This window comes from Poromitra crassiceps, assembly GCF_964638095.1.
Source record: "Poromitra crassiceps genome assembly, chromosome: 18".
NCBI lineage: Eukaryota > Metazoa > Chordata > Actinopteri > Beryciformes > Melamphaidae > Poromitra > Poromitra crassiceps.
In genome coordinates, this window is record NC_139636.1 from 15365486 (window position 1) to 15389928 (window position 24443).

At 42.3% G+C, this 24443-nt stretch overlaps 2 protein-coding genes across 4 annotated transcripts in view; both read right to left on the reverse strand.

Annotated features, from left to right (window-relative positions):
• The window catches only part of ppfibp1b (PPFIA binding protein 1b), a 30272-nt gene extending 10223 nt beyond the window's left edge, over positions 1-20049 (reverse strand). For 2 of the 3 annotated variants that reach the window (XM_083654186.1, XM_083654185.1), the window contains exons 1-12: positions 19910-20049; positions 11982-12064; positions 10681-10886; positions 7950-8039; positions 7688-7801; positions 6276-6407; positions 5189-5281; positions 2530-2647; positions 2257-2301; positions 938-999; positions 737-821; positions 480-604 (exon numbers count right to left, since the gene is read on the reverse strand). In XM_083654186.1, coding sequence (XP_083510312.1) covers positions 480-604; positions 737-821; positions 938-999; positions 2257-2301; positions 2530-2647; positions 5189-5281; positions 6276-6407; positions 7688-7801; positions 7950-8039; positions 10681-10886; positions 11982-12045 — 1134 coding nt within the window. In that variant the 5' untranslated portion in view covers positions 12046-12064; positions 19910-20049. The remainder of the gene's footprint in view (positions 1-479; positions 605-736; positions 822-937; positions 1000-2256; positions 2302-2529; positions 2648-5188; positions 5282-6275; positions 6408-7687; positions 7802-7949; positions 8040-10680; positions 10887-11981; positions 12065-19909) is intronic. The other variant, XM_083654187.1, reaches the window with a different exon arrangement.
• A 624-nt stretch (positions 20050-20673) lies between these two features.
• On the reverse strand, positions 20674-24155 carry LOC310792968 (guanylyl cyclase inhibitory protein; the record flags this gene model as incomplete). The annotated part of the gene is made up of 5 exons (XM_083654727.1): positions 20674-20813; positions 21495-21600; positions 21890-22039; positions 23075-23207; positions 24085-24155. 5 exons carry the CDS (start codon positions 24153-24155, stop codon positions 20674-20676), a joined length of 600 nt encoding a protein of 199 aa, XP_083510853.1.
• Positions 24156-24443: the final 288 nt, after the last annotated feature.

Sequence of the window (24443 nt, forward strand, 5' to 3'; positions counted from 1 at the left end):
AAGTAGCCCAAATCTGCACACGACTAGACAACTGACATGAGAGGTTACTAGATTAATTGAATGGTGAGCCTTTCAACACCCATTTCAAAAGTGTGCTGTGTATTGAAGCTATGAATGTTTTGAATGCGATCTGAAGGTGCATGAGGCATAACAGCAAAATATCAACAGTAAAACAGAATTTGCACATTTTATCCAATAATCTTGACAGATAAGCTAGAGAGACAAGACAGCCTAATTGGCGATGTCGTCAATACAACACTTTCTGAAGCATCACACATTTTTACGTGTAATGTTCTTCATACAGTACATTGGAATTGCCTGAATACTTCTGAGTTGTTACACGGTACTTATTTATATTTTTCCTTGCTTGATCTTAATTGCTACTCCAATTTCCACACATAGATCATTAAGGTTTGATCTAGCTTATGACATCCAGATGCAAGGAATTCTGACACCATGTCATACTGTGCTGCACAAACCTCATCTGGGCTTTTCCCATTCAATTGTTCAACATCCGCAACACCATTCCTTTCAACGTCCATAGCCATAAGAGGGATGGAACCCTCACTCAGACTCGCATCATTCTCATTATCTTTGGATTTCTCTGCAATGGAAAATGAACAGGTTAAAGCACAGAACAGTTGTTTTAGAAAAGATGGAATTTAAGCTATTGCTTCCTATTGTAATAATGATCTTATAGTATTACTAATCTGTCATGACAGAAGATGTATTTAACCTTTCTTCACTTGCACTGACATCACCATGTCCTGAACTTTCTTATACCGCAGCAGCGACTGCTTCAGTTCATCAATCTTACGATCCTGTCGAGGAAGAGCCGACAAAAAACATTGTTAAGGTTCCTCCTTGGCAGTAGGGTCGTTGCAGCACTGAATGTGATACACAGTGGATAAAGCAAGATAAGCGCAACTTCATTTACCTTCTCTTCATTGGCTGCCATCAATGACTCAACGGCCTTTTTCATTCTCTGCACTTCCACATCTAGTGAAGAAAGAAAAGCATTACAGACAGTGTTGTGGGCCGTGAGAAATGTGGGGAATCCTGATGGATAGTAAGCCTGAACACACAGGGTAGAATTGGAAGATTGAATAGATATTGGAGATTTGATGTCTACCATATAGGCAGCAACTCCAATGACTGACAGCAACTTCACTGTCACACTTTTTTGTTTGTTTGAAGAAAATGGATCAATCTCATCCTTGTGTGAGCAGGTGTTGACACTTGATGTGACATTTCACTTTGGTAGGACATTTTCACTTTTCAGAACACACACTCTGCTAGAAGGTTGTGAGTAGCCAACCTCCAACATTAGCCGTCTTGGGGAACTGTGGTCACCACCGGCATCCAAGCTCCCCCCCCCCCCAGGCTTATTATTCCTCAACTACAATCGAGTGCAAACAGGGGAAATTAGTTGCTTCAAGTGTGAACTGGGACACAAAATGAAAAACAAAACAAAAACATGGATCTACTTTTTTTAATTGTTTGAAGACATGTAAGAGATACGACTTCAATTCATTTTCAATGTTAACCTAAGAATGTGGGGTTGATTACTGTATGCGTCCCCAGAGTGGCCAATTCAACTTAATTATTTGCGCAGACTCCTGTTGATATATTTGCACTGAAAGAAAAGTGTTCTACCCAAGTGAAAGATCACCCATGGGACAGGGCACAGATAAGATGACAAGCTCTCACAACAAATAGACTGTCACACAACACTGAAAATGAGGACGCCATTGCGGGTTAGCATGACACACACTGGTTGTTGGTGTGAGGACAGAACGTTTAGAGGAGGGTGAGGAAAGGGTGAGGAGAGATGTTCGGGAGAACAAGAGGTAATTATTGTCGGAGGACGTGAGGCGGGAGGATGGGTGCACAGCCTGAACGATGGACAGGGATGAGCAAGATGGTCGATGACAAACAATATTATTCATTCCTCATTTCTGTTGAAAACACAAAACAAACATTCCTAGTTACTGTTCCAGGTTGGACACTTAACAACACCCTGATAAGGGCTTTGGGTGGACCTTGCATTTGTTAAATCTAGACTCCTTGGGTGCCTGACAGTGACACAGTTGGACAGAGATGTGGCACTCTGGCCTCCACACACAGTCAGGTATTAATTAGCACTCCAACAGGTTATGATGGACAAGCAAGGTTCAGATGGCTCATGCCCATACATGCAAACAGGGGTTGAAATGATCAAGTGCAATAATAAACGCAAGCATAAAACCCCCTTACGTTTCTCTTTCAGCCTCTTTCTAAGAGTTTCATCTGGATGAGAGACTAAACAGGACAAAAGTTATGAAACGAAAACTGGTTGTAGTTTCTGAAGATTGCCAACAGTCTGACTTGTATTTAGGACTAACTGGTTTTGTAATTACACATACCGGTAAATATTAGCACTCAATCTTGTCATTTAATGTTGAAAACAATTATTGGTCAAAGTTTAAACAACATGCATGAGCTAAGGCACATCAGGCAAAGTGGATGTGACCCCGCTGGCCGTCCCACCTCTCTCCATGGGCTCCATGCTGCTCGATGCAATGGCTTTAAAGCCCGCCTCTTCCTGCAGTCTCCTCATCTCTCCATCTCTGCTCTCCAGCTGCCTCCTCAGGGTGGCCAGCTCCTCCTATCCCAACACAGGACAGCAGTCAGGAACGTCACTTCACACACAGCTGCTACGGTACCTCCCCCGTCCCAACTCACCACTACAAACAAACCACAACACACGGATTCACGGATGCTGACGTGGCAGTCAGGCCACACCTGCACCAAGGAGGGGGGGGGGGGGTGTGTGTGTGTGTGTGTGAGGTAGGTGGTGTTTGCGCTGATGTCAGGGAGGGTTGGTGCATCGGCGGGTTACGGGAGCCATTATACAATACAGTACACTACACGACATGTTTAAGGGACCAGAATGGGATCAGGCGTGGTGGAGATGGCCAAATTATGTTGTAAAACGAATGAAAGAAAACCGTTTGGGGGGGAAAAAGTAAGCCATGGGAAAAGTGCAAAGAGGAGAGAGGAAGAAAGATGCAGCAAAACAGACTGAACTCTTGCCAAAAGAGGACAAAAACAGCCCAAAATTAAAGCATACCAGTGGTTTGAAAAAATGCGAATGTATGCTTAAACCGGTGACTTGCGGATGTAGCCTAAAGGAAGTGGTATTTCTAAGCACACTTGATTTAAGTAAAATAAGTCAATATTTTAGCGTTTACAGAAAAGTTACATCACTTAAGCTTAATTTATACTTATTAGAAAGTGTCGCTCAGCACATGGTCGCAGACGAAAAAGAAAGTGTCGCTCATGGTGTTGCATTTATACTTCAGTGAACGTTCGCTTCTGTTTGACGGTCACGTGACACTCGAACGCTATTAAATGCTGACAGCCAAGAGAAGAGAAGGAACGCACAGTGAAACCACATCGGAGGCAAGATGTAACGTACTTGACTGCAGCCGCATATAAACGACACCTCCTCTCTCTCTCTCTGGGAAATGCACAATGTTCTTTGTGATTTTCACGAAGTCATAGATCAAGGACCAAAACAAGGAAGTCAAACGCATGCCGTCTATATAGCCAATCAGACTTGCGCGATACTATGACGTAGTCAGCGACACTAGACATTTCACCAGGTAGCAGACACTGCTCGCAGACACTTGAAAGTGTCGACTCAAGTCCTCATTTCTGTCGGCGACCGTTTCAAAAGTGTCGGCAGACGAAGCATAAATTGGGCTTTAGCCTGTATGGGTAAAAAGAAAACCAGGGGAAAATTGCTGCACATCAGTTTTAAACATTTCTTCTTAAAAATAAAACATAACAGGAGCCAAGGGGAGGGGCCAAAAACCAAAATCATATGGCAAGCACAGCAGTAACCCTGAGAGAAGCCAACCTTCATAGCCTGGAGTTTGTTCTCCTTCCTCTGTCTCTCATACTGCATCTGGCCCATTTTGATTTTCAGGCTAGAAAGCTTGGCCATAAGTGACTAGCAGTAGAGAGGTACACCAAGGAAAGAGAGAGAATAAGAGATGTAACAAGTGAAAGATGAAACCAGAGGACAAGAAGTGGGACACCCACGACTAAAGTTATTTATAAAGCACGTTTAAAAACAGCCATTGCTGATCAGACTCAACAGCTAAAGAATAGAAATGGACGTTTTGAATGAGTCGATTGAGGGGACACACCTGGTAGGGTAGGCTGTTCTACAGTCTAGGGGAGAGCAACTGCATAGGTGCAATTCCCCTTAAAGCTTCAACCTAGACTGTGAATCATCCAACATCACATCCCATGTCTGATCACCTATAGGGGTCAAATAGGGATATAGAAGATTGCAGACGGAAGTCGGGGGCAACTCATTCAGAGGCATAAAAACAACCAACAGGTTGTTTAGGGGGCACGGTGGCACAGTGGTCGCCTCACAGCAAGATGAACCTGGGTTCGATTCCCGCCTGGAATGCTGTGGGCGCTGAGGGTGTGTCCCCATTCCCATGTCCTCAGTGCCTACGGCCCAGGTGGGGTCGTCAGAAAGGGTCTTTCTGTGTGGAGTTTGCATGTTCTCCCCAACAGGAACATGAAGTCAATTTTGAATTCGTACTGGGAGCCAGTGAAGAGAAGCCGATGAAGGGTTGATTCATTGGGTGTCTCTTCCTGGGGCCAGCCAGTAGCCTGGCAGCAGGTGGGACATGGGTGGAGCCAGTAGCCTGGCAGCAGGTGGGACATGGGTGAAGCCAGTAGCCTGGCAGCAGGTGGGACATGGGTGGAGGCAGTAGCCTGGCAGCAAGTGGGACTGACTAAAGATGCAGGCGTATGTACAAGGAGTAATAAATGTCTCCATATCTTGGAACGCGAGAAAATATTTTGTTTTAGAGACTGAATTGATTGGTTTATTGATCTTAACGGCTGAATCAAAGATGACAGCCAGAGTTTTGGCATATGTTTGTAATAATTTCAATGGAATCAGAGGGCCCAAATGTAAGGTTTCTTCAGATTTGCTCTCGTTTAGCTGGAGAAAGTTTGGGGCCATCCTACATATGTAATATGTAGGATAGTCATAAACAGTTTTGTAATTAAGAACACTAGAAAGGGTGTAAACCTTCTCCTTTTAAAACCATGGTGATGTTCACATACTACACTTGTGGGTGCACAAACTCTTGTGGGCTTCTCTGTGACAACTTACCTTTGTGGACTTAAGTTTCTTTTCGTACTGTAGTCTTTCACTCTCCATATCTGTCAGTCTGTACCGCAGTTCATTAATTTCAAGAATCAGGTCCTGAAAGAACACAGACAGCAGCATATCACAGAGTGCCAGTGGAACAGAAGAGCAACATCTAAAATACTGGTAGTAAAATTTTCCCTTTAGTCATTTAATTCCAATTCCAGCAAGCTACTGAAATATCCCGACAAATGAGAAACTATTTTGGATCAATATTTTGACTTTATATTGAGATTACATCAGTAAGTAAGTAATATCATTCACAAAATTGATTAGCCACAATGTTGTGATATCTGTCCCTATCCAAATAAATGATAAATGAAAAAAATAAAAAATATATGGAATTATAGTGAAAATAAATTATTCTCCTTTTTGCTGAGGACCCCTGGAACCCCACTTTGAGAAGCACAGCTCTGAAGGACTGCTTTCCTTGGAGAGTAGAATTCCCAGAGCAGCTGCAGAGGAAGCCGCGTCGGGAAAGAGGGTATTTATGGGCTGCGAAGCGGAACGTGGACAGCAGCCTGTTGTTCCACTGGACTGGAAGACACGGCCGTGCTGCTACAACAATAACATGACGTGTTTGAACGCTTTCCAAGTATTCTGTGTGGTTCATCTGGGCCAAGAAATCGTCCCGACTCCAGTAAACAAGCGACTGACATCCTTTTCTGGTTTTTGTTTGACCAGAGGGCAGTGAGTTAAAGTGAGAACTCCCAGTTTGTATAATCAAACCTATTGCACTTTGCACAGTACGGTAGTTCATTCATATCCATAACAAACAGTTCAGTCACATGTCCACTGGCTAATTCAGTAGATGCTGACATCTTTTAGGCTTTTCTTACCCAACACACAGCTGCTTTGAAACACATGATGACACAAGAAATCCCTCAGACAGGTGTGATCACACAGGTGTGAGGCCACATGAATGAGTGATTGTTTGGTGTGTGTGTGTGTGTGTGTGTGTGTGTGTGTGTGTGTGTGTGTGTGTGTGCGTGCACGTGTGTTTAAGACAGCCAGAGAGTATTAGCCCACATATTATTATTAGCCCACATACCTCACTGTCCCTAAACCTGTCATCAAAGTCCAGTCTGTCCTTCTCCATGGTATTCAGCTTGAGCTTCAGGTTGGACACCTCAGACATCAGGTCCATCTTCTGGGTCTCCAGTGTTGTTCTGCACAGAAGCTCCTGCAATGGTAAATGAGACAGTTACCAAAATGTTTGTGTGTTAAGAGGTGTAACAACGATCTGTTTGGAATTGGGGAGACAAGGGCAGTTATGCAAAACAAAACTGTTGGTCGATTCAAATATACAGTATAGGACCAGGTGAAAGTCTGGGTGGGGTCGTCCATTGCTTTTTGAATGCAGAAAGCAGATTCGACAATCAAATAGTTTTTCCCCCAAACTGCAATAATCTCACTACTATATTAAAGAAGAGGGGCGCGAGCAGCGAGCACGCAAAGCGTGCGAGGCATGGTAGAAAACAAAATAATCTATATTGTGCTATAAAATAGGATGCAGTTGATGCAGTTAAAGTGACTAAGCTAGTTTAAAAAGACAGGTTTTAAGAGCAGTTTTGAATTCTGTAATGGAGTCCAGTATGCAGATCTGAGGGGGAAGGGACTTTCAAAGTTTGGGTACAGCATAGGAGAAGTCCCTGGCACTCAGGCGCTGAGGTTGATGGCTAGTAGTGCCAGTAGACCTGCTGATGAAGACTGCGGGGAGCGAGAAGGAGTGTAAGTCTGAAGGAGGTCTTTGAGATAAGCAGGGGATAGATTATGTTAATAAGAAGATTTTATAGTTAATGCGTTGTGACACAGGGAGCCCATGTAATTGAATCAGCAGGAGGGGAGTGACATGTTCAGTGGACTTTGAATGTGTAATAATCCGTGCTGCAGAGTTCTGGATGAGTTGAGTCTTTGAATAAGTTTGTTGCGGATGCCTGCCAGGATTGCACTGCAGTAGTCAATACGCGATGTGACCAGAGCATTGACTAAAGACTTCCGTGGAGTGTTGTGTAAGCAGGATGTAGCCTGGAGAGGTTTTGCAGATGGAAAAAGCAATGCTGGAGACATTGTTTATTAGCCTGACATCGCCAGACCCATTCGCCAATGCCAGAATACCTCCACCAATTAGAGCAACAACACGTGTGACGTAGTGCAGAGCGACTGAAACATGTAAACAGACTATTGATCAGCTGGTTTGCCAAACGCCATTAGATCAGCTGTTATGGTGCATTACAGCGAGCCGTCATTATCACAAAATAAACCCAGACAGTTTTTCCTGGGCTCCGACTCTGCAGATTTGCGGTTTCCTTTCGGTCATGACATAATGTGCATGATAAGATGTGCTTTTTGAGCTACCTAAATGTTTTTGTTTCATAGTAATGCCCAATGTCATGTTATGTCTAAGAAAAAATTCAAATAAGCAAATCGTAAAATAAAAAAAGAAACTGATCACACACACACCTGCTGCAGCATCTCCTCAGTGGCATTCAGTTTGTCCCTGTGCTCATCCAAGCACATGTCCAGGTCCCTGATCTTCTCGCCCTGAGCCTCCACCTGGTCTGTCAGGACACTCACCTGTATTGGGACCAAAACGCCACTGATTTATTAATAATGATGACGATGACGATATTATTTTTATTTAGAATCTAATGTACATGTACATGATGGATTTTAGTTTATTATAAGACATTAGGATTACTGGATGGTTACAGAATTAGGCTACCTGAAGCACGAGAGACTCCTTATCACCCTCTAGTCGGGAAAGCCTTTCCTGGTAGTGGTCACCCACTCCCAGAGAGATGTGTCCATTGGACTGCAGAGACAACAGAAAATATGGATTAGACCAGTGGTTCCCAACCTTAGGATCACGTGGCTGAAATGTATTCATTTATTTTATTTTTTTTTAAACCACACACAATTAAACTACCAAAGAGGATTAGGGCTACATGTGACAAATGTATCCGAGTTCTGAGTTTAAATCAGGATTATGAGAATAAAGTTACAATTAAACAAGAGTTTAATGTCAAAATTATGGTGAGAGAGAAAACGTCAGAATTCTGAGAAAAAAGTCAGAAGACTTCTGAGATTAAAGTCAGAATTCTGAGTTTAATGTCAGAATTCTGAGGGAAAAGTCAGAATTCCCAGATTAAAGTTATAATCTCAAAGACTTCCGTTTTGTCTTCTTTGGCGACACCTATGGTGATGAGCGGTAATTCCTTCAACGGGCCATAGGCTCAATCACCATTGTGTTAACTCAGTTGGCAAGAGGTTAGAGGTAGTAACTTAATAGACATGAAAATCTTTGAGATTATCACTTTTGAAATCAGAATTCTGAGGGGGGAGGAAAGAAAAAGCCAGTTAGTTTAATGTCAGAATTCTGAGATTAAAGTCTGAATTCTGAGAAAAAAGTAGCATTCTGATTTTAATGTCAGAATTCTGAGAAAAAAAGTCTGAATTCTGAGTTTATTGTCAGAATTCTGAGAAAGAAATCAGCATACTCTTACATGTGACATCATTGATGATGTCACTGATGATGTCACCGATGTATCGAAATTTGAATGTCTGGGGTCCCTAGATTTTTGTGACATCAAAGTGGGGTCACAGCCCAAAAAGTTTGGGAACCCCTGGATTAGACAGAGAAGCATCCAAAGAACATTTTTTAGACCCTTTCAATGAAGTTACAAAACACTGGTAAGTGCCAGTGGTAAGAGATGAATGAGTATTATCACCAAAGGAAGCATGTTGTTTAACTCCATTTCTGCTCATCTCCAGAATCCCCAGGCAGGCTGTTGAATGAATGGTTCGATGCCTAATAATGATCTCACGTGAAAGGCTTCACATGACAGTGAGTCAGACACTAAACTGCTCTCTCCTCCACCAGCAACAGCTTACATGGCTGAGAAGGAGGCCCGGGAGGCCCGTTTTCAGAGCAGTGCACAGAGTGGCTTACCACATTACACAAAAACTCACAGCCCAACGCTCTCCCAGACACCATGCCGGTTCCCAACACATCAGTGTTTGTCGTAGCACACTGGCTGCTGTGGCTTTGATAACAGCCACCACATTTCAGCTCGCATTCCCAGGAAAACTCAGCAGAAGAGGACAGTCGTGCTTTTGCTTAGCAAACAAAACAGTCATCTACGTGTTTCACTCCAGCAAAGAATGAGCTAAAGCGAGAAACAAACCAGATGTGCTGAAGCTGGTTTGCACTCATAGCACATTCTCTACAGTCGTCACTGAGAAACCTGCTTCACAAGACCCTCGTGTTGGCTTCATAAACAAATGCAATCCAACATTGGGACAGTTTCTTTCTTCACTAACACATCATATCAAGGGGTAAATGAATTAGAGAAGCTCAGAGTCTCTGCAGACTGAAACATTGGGAAAAGATCTAAGCCCCAGTCTTTAAAAGGACCTCTTCAGCACATGCTGCTACACATGAAATCTGACTGGACTTTTCTGACAGGTGTAGTTGTTGTTATGCTTAGGGAGAAATGTTAATTTTGCTAGTAAAGCAAGGCAAAATTGTGGATCTCACTAGTTCATATTTATATATTAAGTTGCCTAAAACACCAAGAAGCAACATAACTATCACAATGTGCAAGAGTCTAACTATGTAAATGATTTAACCAGAGATCTGCAGGGGAGAGTAGTGGACTTCAATGAGCAAGTTCATCTGCTGAAAGGTGATCTAGTCCCAACAAAATGAAGAATGAACATACAATTTAAGGAGCACGGTGTGCATGAGCCTGTAAGTTTAGGCCCGGATACGCATTGTCTCAAGGACTGTCTGCTACATTGTGACAAATGTTATTCCAAGTGTCAGATAACCTGTCTGAGTGTTGTCTTGGTCCAAACTGAGATTAGCATGTATAGCCTGCTCCTAGTTTCTACGCAGGTACCGAGTACAGGATGTGTCAAATGCAGAGGATACATTTGCCCACGGGGATAATATAAAAATTACAAATAGTCCTCAAGAAAAGGTATGCTGTATTTTCAATACACAAATGATCCTGTTGAGATGCATTATATTTACAGGAGTATTATAGTTACAGTTGTTCCTCTACACAACATGAGCCATATTTACACATTAGGCTTAGACAAAGCCAACAGTAATGTGACATTTCCATCACAGACTGATGCCCAGAGGCTGCAATAATATGATAAAGACAGATAAGTTAGAAATCCATGTGACTTTCATTTCATGGTGTATAATTCCACACTAAACTATAAAAAGAAAACGAAATACCCACAATACACACTAAATACACGCAAATAAACACATTCTCTGATATACTGATATGCATCCCCTATCCGCAATTGCTGCAGAACTCTCCACGCTACCGCCAGCTGCACTAGCAGATCTATTCTGGTCAACGTCATCTGCACTGCGTTATCTTATTTGTTCATGTAGCATTATCTCACGCTGCACAGATGTACTCTATGTGTCTCACCAGGTGTCCCTGGAGCCACTCCACCAAGCTGTCGGCGGTGGAGTCCGGGATCTGGCAGCGTAGCCCCTCCCTCTCCTCTGTGTCCATCACCTCCAGGACACTCCTCAGGTCTTCCAGGAGGTGCAGCGCCCGCAGGCTGCCCATGAACGGAGAGGTGGGCGACTGGCAGTCAAACAGCCCATTGGAGTAGTCCAGAGCCTTGGAGCCTGAGGCAGAGAAGGGAGACGGACGGGGGGGGGGGGGGGGGCGGACGGGAAGAATTGGAATCAGGACAAATGCATATAAGACACATCTCACACTTCAATTAGTCATTATTTTGACATCTTTTCAGGTTTTACTTGGCAAAACGACTGCCTGTAATGCTCCTATTAGTCACACGGGTAGACACGGGTAGACAATGTGCAGCTCAACCATGCGTGATGTAATTATGTTTTCACAGTGATTCATGTCCATATATAGACACACAAGTCAGTGTACCATACGATGTAAGCTAGACGTGACCATCATTACCTATTGTTAATCATATTGTAGCTACTAAATGGCAAAGTAGCCAATCACTATCAAGGACAACTGACTAAAATGGATACTACCCATCTCTCTTCCCCCATTGTTTGCAAATGACCATGAACATAAAGGCTGAGACGGCGGCCGCTGGTTTGATATCCGACCCTCCTGAGACACACCCAGGGTTCCTGAACTTGCTTTCAAGTTCTTAGAGTGCATGTTGTTGATGTGTAAATACTCTGCACTGTGGGACAGGTAGTGATGTCAAACAAGATGGTCCAAAAGCTTTAAGACTGTGTGGTCCATTTATACACAAGACAAGTGAGTAATCCTACAAATGTAATAACATCACAGCACTTTGCATGAGATTCAGTTGGCAAACATGTCCACAAGCCACAGAGCCTGAATGAGGACAGAGTAAATGCTAAAGCCTCTGTGACAAACATGGACCTCCAGATATTATCACGTGACATCTGAGACTAACTAAAATGTCCTGTTTATTCAATAAAAAAAAACGACAGTTACTCTAATGTTGTCAACGTTGACTCATAAAACAGAAGTGAGATTCCATCCTTGGTGCGTGATGCTTCAACACAACCTTCTCAACTCATACGATAACTGATCTTTATTATTCATCTTATGAACTACAAAGTGAAAAGACAACTCAGGATCAAGTATGATATGATTTGGCCTAAATACGCTACATGATCATCATCATCATGATAAGAAATCAATCAATCAGTCCTTATATGCTGTAAGATACAATGTTGAGGCTCAAGGCTATAAAATAACTTTACCTGCTATAATGCCATCCATCTGCTCAAGGGCAGCAGCCAACATGTCGCTGGCATCGGACATCATCTTGAGTCACTGTCAAAACCTGCGAGGAGACAAAAATAAACCATGTTTAAATGAAAAAAGAAAGAAGGAAAAAAGGCAACTGAAATGTATTTTAGTCATTTTTAAAGCAATCTGGGCACCCAGAGTCTATCAGTCTGACGACTAATCAGACTCTGGGGACAGACGGACGATATTTCGTGGGTTTCCAGTGTTGAGCCGATACGTCCGCGCAAAGACTTCCTGCGCCGCAGTCCTTGTTTACAGTCTGATTGACGCGAAAACGGAGTTGGAGCTGATTGATTGTAGGTGTTTTAGGTCCAGACGGCATTTGGGCTAATAATAATATATAGCTGCATTATGAGATGTCGTCGCACTGTAAACAATGACGGAAGTGGAAGTCTTGGGGCGGACATATCCGATCAACGCCGGAAACCCAGAAATATCGTTCGTCTGTCCCCGAGTTTTATTAGTCTGATAGACTCTGGCTTACCAGATTGTTTTTACAGCAGAAAACGGTTTGAAAAGCAGATTGTCGTGAAAAGCACGTGTATGTTGTGTATCTATGTTAGGAATGTGTACAACCACAATGGAGTGATGTGCTAGTGCTATATAGAGACAGTCCGCATGTCCGGGAACGCCCACAAAATGTTAAACGGCTGGCGCGCGAGTGGGGTAAAACCGCCCATATATCTCATGGGCTGACTCACCAAAAGACGGTGCTGCGGCTCTAAACTACAGGTTTGGGGGTTCTAGAGCAGAACACAAGACGTCTGCTCAGATGTGCGTTTACTGCGGTGGTTAAATCCCCGATCGTGTCTGCCTGGGCTGGGCTATCAGCTAAATTCTAACTTTGCTGAATGGATAGAACGGGGGTTTTTACCCCACCCTGACCCCGCCCCCAGCAAGGCTGAGCCAGCTAAACCAGCGTCTATGACGAGACGTGGCCTCAACCTATAGGATTAAATGGGATGAAACACTGTGCATTTCTAGAACTTAGGTCATCGTGGCAAGTATTACGTATTTGCCTCTTATTGCATTGACTAAACTGAAAGTATGAGAAAAAAACCCAAGGAAACTTAACATAAAACAAACATGAATTTACAATTAAAACATCCACGATTGTTGTGACTTCCAACCTGGCAGTGTAGCGCACTGATAATCAAAGTTTAGACTACTGAATAATGAATCATTGTGTTTGGTCTTGACTTAAGGGGTGGATATCAGGAACTTTATGCACTTTACGCCTCCTTCTGGTGACACATTATAGCTTGGCCATTCATCACCAAAAATAAGATTGAAATCTTGAGAAGTTATCCAATACAGTAGCAGCTTTCTAAATGACATAGAAATGAGCAGGATTGGTGTTAAGCTTGACATGAGGGTTCCCACCCAGGAATTAGGCCGTTACTGCAATACACCCTCAACACCTTTTGTGCCTAAAAAAGGAAAAGTAAGAGAAGAAAAGCACTACTGTGCTTTCATCAGAACCAGGCAGTTGTGGCATATTTTGCAATAGTGAATGCAGCTGGAAAAACAATGTGATCAGAGCAAAAACAAGACAAAAAGAAAGAAGCTAAAATGATATATGACTCTGCTGCATTGTTCTTAGACATTCTCACAGTAAAGTGTATGATGTTGAGAGATTTACCAACTCTGTGCTGCTGCATTCTCTTGTGTATCTTGTCCAACTTACTTTGATCAATGAATGAACAGTAGGTTACATTTTAGAATATCAATTAGGGCCCTTTACCTAAAATATTGGCACAATGAGCGAGCTGCCAATAATAGGACACTGGACACTCTGTTTAGCGTTGAGCGAAGATCCATTTTAGCGGCCCAAAGTTGGACATCTGCCCAAACAGCACAGCAGTCTCTTTCTCTTGGAATGTTGAAAAGGCTGTGTTGTATATTCATGCATGCATGCACATGTCCACACACACACACACACACACGCACGCGCACGCACGCACGCACTTTTAATCAGCTGTCTCACACATCCTGGGAGTGCCCAACACTGGGACGCAGCACCATTTTCAAACTTTATGGAAACCACCCACAGATCCAACACTGTTATTTCAGCATTCCTGTGGTCAGATTTTCCATTATTTGGAAGGCATGCATTAAGACATGAAGATTTTCACAGCTCACAGTGGGGCGCTACAGGATGAGAAGATTTTCACTAGTCACTGTGGGGCGCTACAGGATGAGAAGACCAGCATGCCATCAGTCAACAGCGTAGTAAAGTGCAGAGTGTTTCCAAACATAAGACCTGGTGAAAACGATCATCAGAGGCTATCTAGGATATTCAACAAGCAACAGGCCTATACTTTTAAAAAGACATGGTGGTAATAAAACGTAACTGCTCTTTTCAAAAGGGCGGCAACTTACAGTACTCTGCTAGCTTTAAAAAAAAAAAGGGGGGGGGAGTGGTTCACACAAACTGCTCAAATGAGTTGAATGAAGACATGAAATTTTAACCAGTTCCAATTTATGTGAAAGGATTTTTTTAAATAAATTCTCAAAATATTATGCCTACTAAAAAACTAAGTAACTAAGTAGTGCAGTGCAGCAGTATCAATTTATCAAAGGGCACCATATCAGACAGACAGACATCCTCCAACATTAAACAGAGGTGCACAGAATCTAAGTACAACATGTTATAAACATGTTCATAATATTCTGTAAAAATGACCAATGATTGGAAAATACTTGTTTTGGATTCGATTCCGATTATCGATGCATCTCGATGCATCTTAAATCGATGCATCTCGATGCATCTTAAATCGATGCATCTCGATGCATCTTACATCGATGCATCACTTTTTTCCGCAATACATGATTTATTTGTTCTCACTTTCTTTTTTCTCACTGTGTGGCTACTTTTAAAATAAAAGTGCATTTGGAATTGCATTGTATTATGATCCATAATTAAAATAAACAACTGCATGTACTTCCATTATATTTTATTTGATTATTATTATTATTTTATTTTTTATAATCGATTTTTGACATTTGTGAATCGATGCAGAATCGTGCACGTCCGCATCGCGATGCATCTTATAATCGATTATTTTTGACACCCCAGATAGCAATACATCCACCAGTGGGCAGTAGAGAGTCAAATGCGTGAGTAAGCTTTCAGAGGATGGACAGAAATACGCACAAAATGAACGCAGAGTACGGACAGAAGTTCTCTGTCTGTCTCCGTCTCCATCTCCGTCTTTAATGTATAGAGTATAATTGGGGCTTTAGCTTACGGATACGCATGAAACGCAGCAGAACCACACACACACACTCCCACATTTGACTCTCTACTGCCCACTCGTGGATGTATTGCTTAACATGATACCAACGTGAAAGATGCATGGAAGTATGTGGGCAGTGACAATTACACCGTTTGAAACGGACACATTTATTTTCGTATGAAAATGGAGTATAAATGAGCATTTAGGCTACTTCTCCAACATACTGACATTATTAAACTCAAGCACAATCAGGAAAGACCTTAATTACTTCAGCATCCCAGGCTTACTTCAACATCCCAGGCAGCTAAATGTATCTCAGTCAGTGTTGTGAAGGAGCCATTGGAAAATAGGCTGTGAAGGAAAATGAAGAACACGAGGCTACCAACTATGCTTCAACACCAGAAGCAACAGCAGACATACATCTATTATATATATAAAAAAAAACCTGCATTCAACGATCACACATTGTCTGGATCATGATGATTCAAACCCCACAAGGCATCCCTTTCAAAAAGCTGATTCAGCACATCCCTCAGACAGCAAGTCAAACATGGCTAAGGTTAACACTTGGCATTCAGCAGCACATCCCTCAGACAGCAAGTCAAACATGGCTAAGGTTAACACTTGGCATTCAGCAAACACTTCAAACACACAAGGCCCAGCCAGACCAGATGTGCAGCTGCTCACAAACCTGCTGCCCACTTGTCATCTGCGCTAAGCAAGTGTAGAAATCATGTCTGAACACTTCCAAGTTCCAACTGTCCATCAGGTCAAACTAGTGGTCACTGTGCGGTACTACTGCTGCGTAGCCAGGGTCCAGAGAAATCTCAGTACAAAGAAGGCCCTAATTACAGACAAGTGCACTCCTGGAATGCCTCCATGCTATGTGAGCCATGTGCAAACATGGAGGCTAGTAGAGCTGAGAAAGGGGTGGCTTTGCCTGCGGTGTAGTAAACTTAAGTCAACAACATAAACAATTCTGTTGAGCCTTCACTAAACAAAGACCAATGTGTGAACGTTAATCGTTAGCTTAAAAGAACAACAAGGAGGATAGCACCCGTACCTGCATTGGCCTTTGTCTGATAGCAAGCTGCACGGATCAAATGTACACAAACAACATTAGCTAGATCTGTGTGCAGCTTGCTAATCAGAGGAGACATCTCGAAGATCCCAACAACCAAGCATCACACTCACAAGAGTCTCACTGTCTCTCCCCTTCTATAAGCACCATTTACAAGTTAACAACCATATGACATACAGAGAGAGGGCTATTCTTCATGCTGGCAGGGTATTTCAATGGAGAAGCATGATAAGAGACGGAGAGAAAAACACCTGCCTGCAGTGCATCCTCTTTTCAGAGCCACAGAGCCCGCGGGGCTCATTCAGAAATTCAGAAAGCATTTTGCCCTTTAGAGAAAACAGCCATATAACTCAAGAGAGCCATGCAGAGAGTAATGAATACATGGGGGAAGAGTAGACCTTGCACTAATGGCTTTTCAAATCCATCAGCTGTGGCCCCCTTCAGGCAGGATAAACATCAGGACCCATGCTCAATGTAGAGACCTGAAGTAGACCTGGTATAAAACTCTTGTCCTCCCTCGCTCGCTGAATGACTGGGAGAAATGGCATACTAAGGGGGTGTGGGGGGGGGGGGGGGCCTCGGGGCCACTTGTCTGCGAAGAAAAGAAGTGTTTATGTCAGCCATGCAATTTGGTAGCCTCCAAGAGCTAGGGGCCCGTGTTGAGACAACGGGTTGCACTGACAGTAAAACAGGCCCTGGAGCAAGGAATTTAAACTTCGGGCATAAATCATACAGTAGTTTGCTATTGTCTTCTTGTTGTTTCTGTACAACATCAAAATAAAGTATAAATGAACAAGTATTTCTACGCACATCAGGGGATAGCTCCAAGTCTCTCCTCATAACAACACTTGAGTATCTTTTGAGTCATCCGTGCCTCGAGTCAAACTTGACCTTCACGCCGCATTTCCACGAGTTTCCAAGAGAGAAAAGCTTCCATAGCTCATCCTGACAACATTGGAAAAGGCTGAATGGAAAACAATATAATGACAAAGATGCTATGCAAGTAACCTGTTATTTTGTGTGGAACAATAGAGAAACCGCCTTTATTTACACCATGAATGTATGTGTATGTTAGGGGCAGTGGTGGCCCAACGGTTAGAGAAGCGAGCTTGTGACCGGAAGGTCGTCGGTTCAATCCCCCGGACGGGCAGGATAAATCTAGGTGGGGAAAGTGAAATGGCAGCGCTTGCCCCTCCCTCATTACCACCACTGAGGTGCCCTTGAGCAAGGCCCTTAACCCCAACCGCTCCAGTGGAGCTGCTCAGTGGCCAACAGATGAAACTGTGGTTGTACTGGGCAGCTTCCAGGTGTGAATGTGAACAGGGCGCTCCTGAAAAAGAGAGCATTGCTCTCAGTGAGACTCCCCCCGTATAAATAAAAGGTAGGAGTAATGTGACTCACATCTGTCATTTTGGTGTGTAATATTAACAGTATGGTCTCAGATGAGAGCTGGGTGCTTTATGATAAGTGCCAAACACAAGATGCTTAAAATAGGCACATTATGACCACTATTCAGAAGGTCTCTCTGCTGTATGTTCGTAAGGTTAATGCTGCTACATTCTCCACGTTCAAGGATGCATGGCATGCCATGTGCAGCGGTGCAGTTTGCCCGGCTACGTCAGCCCTGATCCGCTGGGAGCAGACAGTCGAGGCATTCACCAACCACCGCCTGCGGGGCGGCGCTGCTCTGAAATAACATGCAGCTATTTCCAACCTGCCGGAGCGGGCAGACTACATAATCACTAATTTTATAGCACACAAAGACCAGGCCCAAATGAAAAGGAGACGCCGGTGAATTGGCAGGAGACTCTTGTCTATATATAGACTGGCTAAATGTAAAAAATACAAAAACACAAGGGATAATGGGTGATGCAATGTAACACACTGAACAAAGCAAGTGAAACAAAAGATAATTAAGTTTTTGACATGCAGAGAGTCAACGTGATAAAATCTTACAAGAATTCCTCCTGGCAGCACAGATGCAAAAGATCACAGCAGCAATCCATGAATGTTGGAAAGCAGTACACATTCTTTTCATATTACTCATGACTGCACTGCCATCTAACTTGGCTAAGAACTTATTCATCTTTGACATTTTAGGCAAAAAGCAACACTGACTATTACATAGTGTACGTTAAGTTAAATGATACAAAACCAGGCAGGAATGTGGCTAAAACAGTTAAAAAACTACCCGAACATATGAACAATTTCTTGCATAAATTCAACGATCATAGCTTTTGCTTGAGTTTTCTAGCTGAAGCAAAGATAGGGACAAGCTCTGACATGATGAGCCCAGGGGGTTTCCCTAAACTTTTAATCATAATTAACATTTTGGGCGGAAACCCCCGCCAAGTAGAGGCAATATTACAATCAATAATGATGAATAATGACCTCAATTTCCCTACAGGGGGTTTGAAACAACACAATCTCATCACTCTCTCTAATGCTGCAGGGGTACTGCTAATAGTAGAAACCCCAAACTAAAAGCCAATAGTGAGCAATGCCACTACGGTATGTCATTACCCAGCATCTGATATCGTTTCAGTTGCATCTGCATATAGTCACTCTCATCCAATGTGGTTCTCAAACTTTTTCATGTCAAGGACCCCTAAACTGACCAAAATTAGACCACGGACCGTCTGACCCACATTTGATAAGATCTTGTCCCAGGGTCCATCTGATAGGATTTTTGCCTTAAGATGTTTTACAGAAAGTGTATGAAAGCCATGGCCAAAATGCTCAGACAGTCTGTCATTGTTTTACTAGTGAAAATAATGTATGGCGCTTTTTGCTGGGGACACCCTCAAGGACTGACCCCACTTTGAGAACCACTGATAATGTTTTGGAAGCCAATTGTAAAGAGATATTAAACTGTCTTAAAAGAGACAGACACTACACCAGCTGGTGATCAAACAATACCTGTTAAACCTACATGGATTCTGGATAACTTCACTTTGCTTGGTTTATGGTTACAGTCTGGATCGTTATCTGGGATATGCATGCCAGCAATACCACTTGAAGGAAGCAGCAAATCAAGTGAAGTGTAGTCTATGCAAAAAGACATGGCCTCAGGCGTATGGTGATTAGGATGTCTGGCAGAAAGTAGGGATGTGGCATCTAGACTGACTTTTCGCGTTAAAGGCCCTCATATAGAGACTTTCGAGCCCCATTTGATAAGATTTTGCGCTAACGAACCCGAGGGGATTTTTGGTGTCAATATGATTCACAACTGTCTACAAATACGGGTGAAGAGACAGTGAATAGAACACAACAGCCATCCGTTACATCCATATCGTTATTGTGCTAACGTATAGCAACGAGTAAAACAGTGAAATGTAACATTAACTCCCTCGGACCCCACGTTGAGAACCATTTCTGTTTAGGACACAGCCCAAAGTTACAAAAGTTTGGTTGCTGACTGTTGACTTACAGATGCACACCATCGTAAATAATCGCATTATAACAATTCAATGTGCCAGCGGCCGCTTGCTTCGACTACTCAAAGTTGGTCGAGCCAACAATCAAACAATCACTGCACACACAACACTGACGCACTTACCGAAACTTTACTCGAATAAACTTAAAAGCGTCCAATTACAACGTTGACCTTTTTTCTTTATAAAAACTCCAAAGTGCCTTGCTTCTGAACTTGTTTTACGACGCCACCAGCCCACGACACTTTAACCCCGTCCACATCCCTACGCCATGATGTGGAAATGACAGGGAAAGCTGGAAAAGTTGAGACGTCACGGCTGGAACATCCCGCCCTGCCAAAGACTGGATTGGCTGCGTGCAAAGTGCGAACAGGAACTTTCTGTCTGGGATTCATGATGCATTCAGGGTCATGTGGGGGAAATGCGAGATACAAGCTTCCTATTAGACAGAGCAGGCTATTATGCTCGTTGGGAATTGACTTGGGATCATCAACAAGGACATAGTGTCAAGTGCAGGGAAGAATATAGCCATTCATTTAAAAACAAACAAATTAAACAACTTTCATCACTTAATTAATTTCGTGATAGTAAATCATTCTTAAAAAAAAAAGATGCGAAGTGTTTTCCCATATGACATGAATGCATCATATTCCTCACTGTCTGGGAGGTGCCTGTGTATTATTTAGTGAGCACAGACGACATCAAGTGGTCAATAAACGCTTAACACCTTAGACACCCACACCACTGGACATTTATTTAATCATACATCCACGAGGAAGACAAGTATCATTTCAAGATCTCATGTATGCCAGTCGTGATTTATTATTTAAGGAGAGGATACAGACGTTTAGCTTCAAACATATACCATCTATCTTGCTCCTGCCTTCAGTTAGTACCCATTAGTCCCTAAAGCAGTGTCCCTCTTTAGGAGCCTCTCCACCTTCACTGTGCTTGGGTCACATTCCAGCATCTCCCTGACCCAATCATCATCCAGGGCTCCCTCTATGAACTCCTCCAGGCTGATGATGGCTGGAGACGAGACATGCAGGAACAGAGCGATCAGAACGGTAGACCAGTGATTCTCAACATTTTTCATATCAACAAGCCCTAATTTAGCACACATTTGATGAGACTGTCTCCTGGACCCAATTATGATAATGTGTTTATTGTTAGATGTGATTTTGTCCAGAAATCAATAACTATCTGAGATATAATAATTCATAAATTGACCCCCTGGAACCCTCTCAAGGACCCCTGGTGGTCCCCCGACCCCACGTTGACCAGTCATTGTTGTAGATTATTTAATTAGATTATCTCCTTGTAAATGGAATAATAGTGAATAATAGTCGATTTATAATAGTCGATTTGCTGGCACCCCAACCACCCCATACACAGACACACTTAGGTCTATCTGCCATCCTTATCATAGGAGTCCTGAAAACCCATACTTTTGTTCACAGGACAAAAACATCCCAGTGTTTACCATAGATCCTAGTAGGACTAGTAGTGGGATAAATCACTTAAAACCGTATTTTTCTCATGGGGAATAGAAGTATAGTCAAGATCTTTATATCATCTCTAGTTCCTTGTTGAGTGAGTTCGTGTCAAACCCTGTAGCCTAGATGGAATGACAAATTGTTTGTAAACACAACACTGTGATTTCATAGAGTGAGGACAGATCATTGCGCTGTAATGCTTCCCAATTCTCACCATTATTGTCTTTGTCCAACCTCACAAATATCCTGTTGGTACATTCTTCAGCTGTGAGCCAGTTGACTTTGGTCAAACCAGCTGCCACACTCATCTTATAAACAGCCTGGGGGAGCAAATACAAAGAAAACAAAACATTAATTGAACTGAAAAATGCAATATCTATGGTACATCCCATGTGCATGTTGTACAGTTGTGCTTGGAGCTATATGGGCGGACTACTATCGATAGACAATAGTTGTGCTGATTCAGTCTTTATCTAATAATCAGTAGTAATCAGTCTGCCTATTCTCAAGGGCAAACTCCTCTGAAAACGGTTTAGAGGTTTGGGTCACAACCAGAATTTACTTTAGAATTTTTGGAAAGTGTAACACACAGCACAAAGACACAACCACCTGCATGATCTCCAGCATCTCCTCTCGTGTGATGGCCCCATCTTTATCTTTGTCATAGAGCTTGAAGGACCAGCGCAGCTTCTCCTCAGATGAACCCTCAATGAGCATGCTGATGGCCATGACGTACTCCCTGAAGTCAACCACCCCGTCCTGGAGCAGAGCACCATGTACAGCTTTGTTTGCAGGAATTTTGTTTTTAATACTTACTCAGTAGATGCATTGTTAAGAAATAATGGCATTTTTTGTAATTATATTAGTAGGTATGGTAACACTTTACAATACTGTAACACAAAAACTGGGTAGTTACTGAGGAACGAGTCAGGAACGAACCATTAATTCATAGATAGTTAATGATTAGTTCATGAATAGTTAATAGGTAGTTCCTTAATGGTAGTTACTTAAGAACTGACCATTAGTTACCATGTTAACGAACCAGTAAGTAATGATTACTTCCTTAAATATATAAATATATATATTTTTTCTTTTGCTAGTTCATGAGTAGTTCATGAGTAGTTCCCTAATGACCCTTAACGGTAATTCCTTAAATATCCTTAATAGTAGTTACTTAAGAACTGACCATTAGTTACCATGTTAACGAACCAGTAAGTAATGATCACTTCCTTAAAAAAATGTTTTTGCTAGTTGAGTAGTTAATGGGTAGTTACTTAAGAACATACTATTAGTTACCATAGTTGTTACTAGGGAATGAATCATTAGTTCATGATTACTTCACCATTAGTTACCATATTTGTGCCCCCTCAAGTAAAGCAGGCCATCATACTTAGTTGTTATAGGGAGTAACTACCATTAAGGATCTTTAAGGAACTACCATTAAGGGTCATTAAGGAACTACCCATTAACTACTCATGAACTAGCAATATATATATATATATATATATATATATATATCAGTACGTAATCATTACTTACTGGCTCGTTAACATGGTAACCAATGGTCAGTTCTTAAGTAACTACCATTAAGGAACTACCTATTAAATAATCATTAACTATTCATGAACTAATGGTTCGTTCCTGACTCGTTCCTCAGTAACTACCCAGATTTTGTGTTACAGTATTGTAAAGTGTTACCGTAGGTATCTTAGGTGTGGTGCTGTGAGAAAAGAAGTGTGTCCCAAGCTAGTCAAATATACCCAAAGTATATACTTGGCCACACACTCTGCGTACCTCATTATTGTCCAGTGTGCGGAATAACTGTTCTGCGTACTCAGCTGATTCGTTGCCCACGGTCCCATCGCAGAAATGCCTTCGAAACTCATGTAGTGTGATCAGCCCACTTGGACATTCATTGATAAATGTTCTATCACAAAAAAAGATGACAGGGTTAAACGAGTCAAACGGTTTTCTTTTTCTTTTGAGTAAAAATCAAATTTCAATTTCAACAGTTTAAAATCACACAACACAATATAGGGGCGCTTTGGATGAAAGGTCAAATTTGTAGCAGGTGAAAGAAATGTCCCTTATCCTGAAGGGAATTGAGGCCAGGCTTCCCCTGACCTGTAGAGATTACATGTACACACTGGTACTCCAGTGCCATGAGAATTAGGCCAAATAACCACTAGCCACTTTACTAGCACATGAAGCTTATCAGCGGCATTTAATCATGGATTTAAAGTAGACCTGAATACACTTTTCCTCAAACTGAAAGTAGTGCTCAGAATTTGAGTTAAGAGGCAATATGTCATAAGGATATTGTTTGGAGCAAATTATGAAATATTGGAGTAATAAATTTGGCCATGAACAAAAAAATATCCTGATCTCATGGTCTATATTAATGTTAAAGTCCTGTGTCAAACAGACCAAGGAAATGGTTTTGTAAGTGCTTTTGAAATGTCAAAATGTAATTATATCACAAAAAAGAAAAATATCAGCGCAAGACTTAGTTGTAAATGTTTTGCAAGTTGCTCCTTTACATCTCCAACAATGTGTTGTTTTAACCCAAAGGTGTGTTAAGGGAACTTGCACGTCTGTCCTGTTCACAGATCTTTTCAAAGCTCAAAATCACTGGGGGTCTTCTTGCCCCGTTCTCCCAAGCATTATCAATCCCAAAAGGGAATGCATCTCCCCTTCTTCTCTCCCTTAAATAACAAACAGGGCAATCAATCTGTGGCAGGAAATCACCAAGATAATATCTCCTCTGATTCAATTTCAAATGTCAAGTCAAAGGAAAATCTTACCTAAACCATTCGTAAAGTTCTGTGACATAGGACTCCCCTTTCCTACAAGGCAGAGTGGCAGCTTGTCCCATCCTGTGCACGATAACGCCTGTGCCATCACCACTGACTTTATATAGACAACAAATCCCATCTTATGCAACACTTTCTCAATTGCACTCACCAATGCCTTATCACATTTGACAAATTAGTAAAACCTAATTAATCTCCTCGCGGGGAGCAAAGAGGAGGGGGGTGGGGGGGCGAGTGAGTGTAGTTGGATGCAAATGTAATTACTCAAAAAGCAGGCTGCCACTTCTAGATCTCCCTGATCGACGACGCAAGACCATGGATTGAAAAAGAGCAAGGATAGAAATTCAGTC